The sequence below is a fragment of the Plasmodium cynomolgi genome (genome assembly GCF_000321355.1).
Source record: "Plasmodium cynomolgi strain B DNA, scaffold: 0459, whole genome shotgun sequence".
In the NCBI taxonomy this organism is placed as follows: Eukaryota; Apicomplexa; class Aconoidasida; order Haemosporida; family Plasmodiidae; genus Plasmodium; species Plasmodium cynomolgi.
In genome coordinates, this window is record NW_004192906.1 from 1 (window position 1) to 2,100 (window position 2,100).

Below are 2,100 nucleotides of genomic sequence, written 5' to 3' on the forward strand. Positions count from 1 at the left end.
TTCTATTGTATTTAATACATTTATAAGTTATAAATGGATCATGTTGCCTTTGGTGGATTTGATTTAATGATGACCTTATATCTTATTTGATCTATGGGGTTCTTAATATTAATTAGGCCGGGAAGTGGTCATTAATTTTTTTATTCAAATTAGTAATCCTCCATAGAATGGTAGCCTATGTTATATCCCGTGTTATCGGACTCCATATTCCATGAATCGGGGCTATAATAAAGCATTTCATTTTGTCCATCATCTAAAAAAATACTAGCTTGTGCCCCTCTATTTTGAGCAGTAAACAAACCTAGAGCTGGAGTGAACTAATGAAAAAGGAAAGGATTAAATATATAAAAATGCAACACACTCATGGTTATCATTTTATAAGCAAAAAATGAGATATGTAATATTTTTATAAATATAATAATTCGTGTTAACCTTATACAAAATTCCTAGAAAAGCACATGCTCCTGCCCCTGCTGTGACTCCTGTTGTTATTTTAGATTTTAGTGGACCGCTAAAAAAATCAGTTTGCCCAGTAGTAGATGTGTCTGTTTCCCCACTAAGTTGTAGTGCAGCTCTAAATTCTTGTAGGGGAGAATCTAAGTCTGGAAGCTTTTGTATTAATGAACCTATTTCAGACAAACCTTTATAAGTCACAATAAATGATTGTATACCAGAACAAAGTTTACTATATTTTGGATCCCGGTACACATTATTATTACAATATAAGGTTTTCAACTTCTTATATGTATTGACACAGTCATATATATACTTAAGACAAGGTTGATATTGTTGTGGATGCTCACCCATTAATATTTCTCCAATAATGTCTTCATTATCTACAAAATTTGATAATTTTATTTCATCTTCTGGTTCAGCATAATCGCTCTTGTATGATTCGTAATAACACTTGGTATATTTACCATTTTTAGGCAATAAGTCCTTTAGATCATCAATTGCTTCAAAATTTTTCCTAATAAACTCCTCTGGAACACTATATATTTTTATAAAATAATATAACCACTTGTTTAAATACGTACAACGAGTATTAATATTTAAAGTTTCTTCGGAAATTATATTTTTGTCTTTAGATTCGACTTCAATTATTGATGCTCCCGCTATATTTTTTAAAAGAATCTTACAGTATTGTGTATATTCCGTTTTTTTTGAGGGATAAGGTTTTACAATTTCATCACATACCACAAGTAATTCATTTTCTTCTTCAGTTAAATCGTTAGTAAAATCATCAAATATACCCCATATTCGTTGTAAAAAAGGATACTGAGAATAAATAATAACAATATATAAATATGCAAACATTTTTTTGAGAGAACTAAAATGTATTACCATTTGGAGATATTTTAATATTAATATAATGTCTATAAATAATTATTTTGCAATATAGGAAATAACAAAGTACCTCAGTTCTCCATTTTTGTATTTTAGCAGATAGAATATAATCCATGTTAATCTAAAGATCACAATAAATCAGTGAGCACTTCTGTACATATGTACAATCATGAAATATAATAAAGTTCCCATATATAGATTTGCTCTATTTTTAATTTTATAATTTGCATAAATAAGAACTAAAAAAAAATTACTTCACATTTTAGAGATTTTTTCTATTTCATGTAATTATTAATATATTATTTGTTAGAATGGTGCATGTAAAAGATGGAATTAACATTAAGCTACATAAATATAAATATTTTGTTGTACAATGAAGAATCATTAAGTAAATTTTCTTTTTAAGGAATATCTAAATAATTGGATAAATAATATAATTAATAGTAAAACAAACATATTATCATATACATAAAGGTAAAACCTATAATTTACGTTTATCTATTTTTTAACATAAGCTTTTTTTTCAAGGTTTAGGATTCAGTGTTTTAGGGTTTAGGGTTCAAGGGTTAGGTTTGATGTATCAGTCAATACGTTGTGCGTTTGCAAAAGCAGATTTAGGTATATTATTTTATTACCTCGACGGAAAGCAAAAAATAACTAGCAGGAACGTAAGTCAAAATGCGGGTAAATGTACATATGCATGTATCTTTATATGAATGAAAAAGAATTATTTATTTAAAAAAAAAAAATTGT

General features: G+C 27.3%; 1 protein-coding gene across 1 annotated transcript; it reads right to left on the reverse strand.

Annotated features, from left to right (window-relative positions):
- Positions 1–149: 149 nt before the first annotated feature.
- PCYB_004210 (hypothetical protein) lies at positions 150–1,317 on the reverse strand (the record flags this gene model as incomplete). Its single annotated transcript, XM_004227842.1, has 2 exons — positions 150–317; positions 433–1,317. The coding sequence occupies 2 exons, from the start codon at positions 1,315–1,317 to the stop codon at positions 150–152; spliced, it is 1,053 nt and encodes a 350-aa protein (XP_004227890.1).
- Between the last annotated feature and the right edge of the window lie 783 nt (positions 1,318–2,100).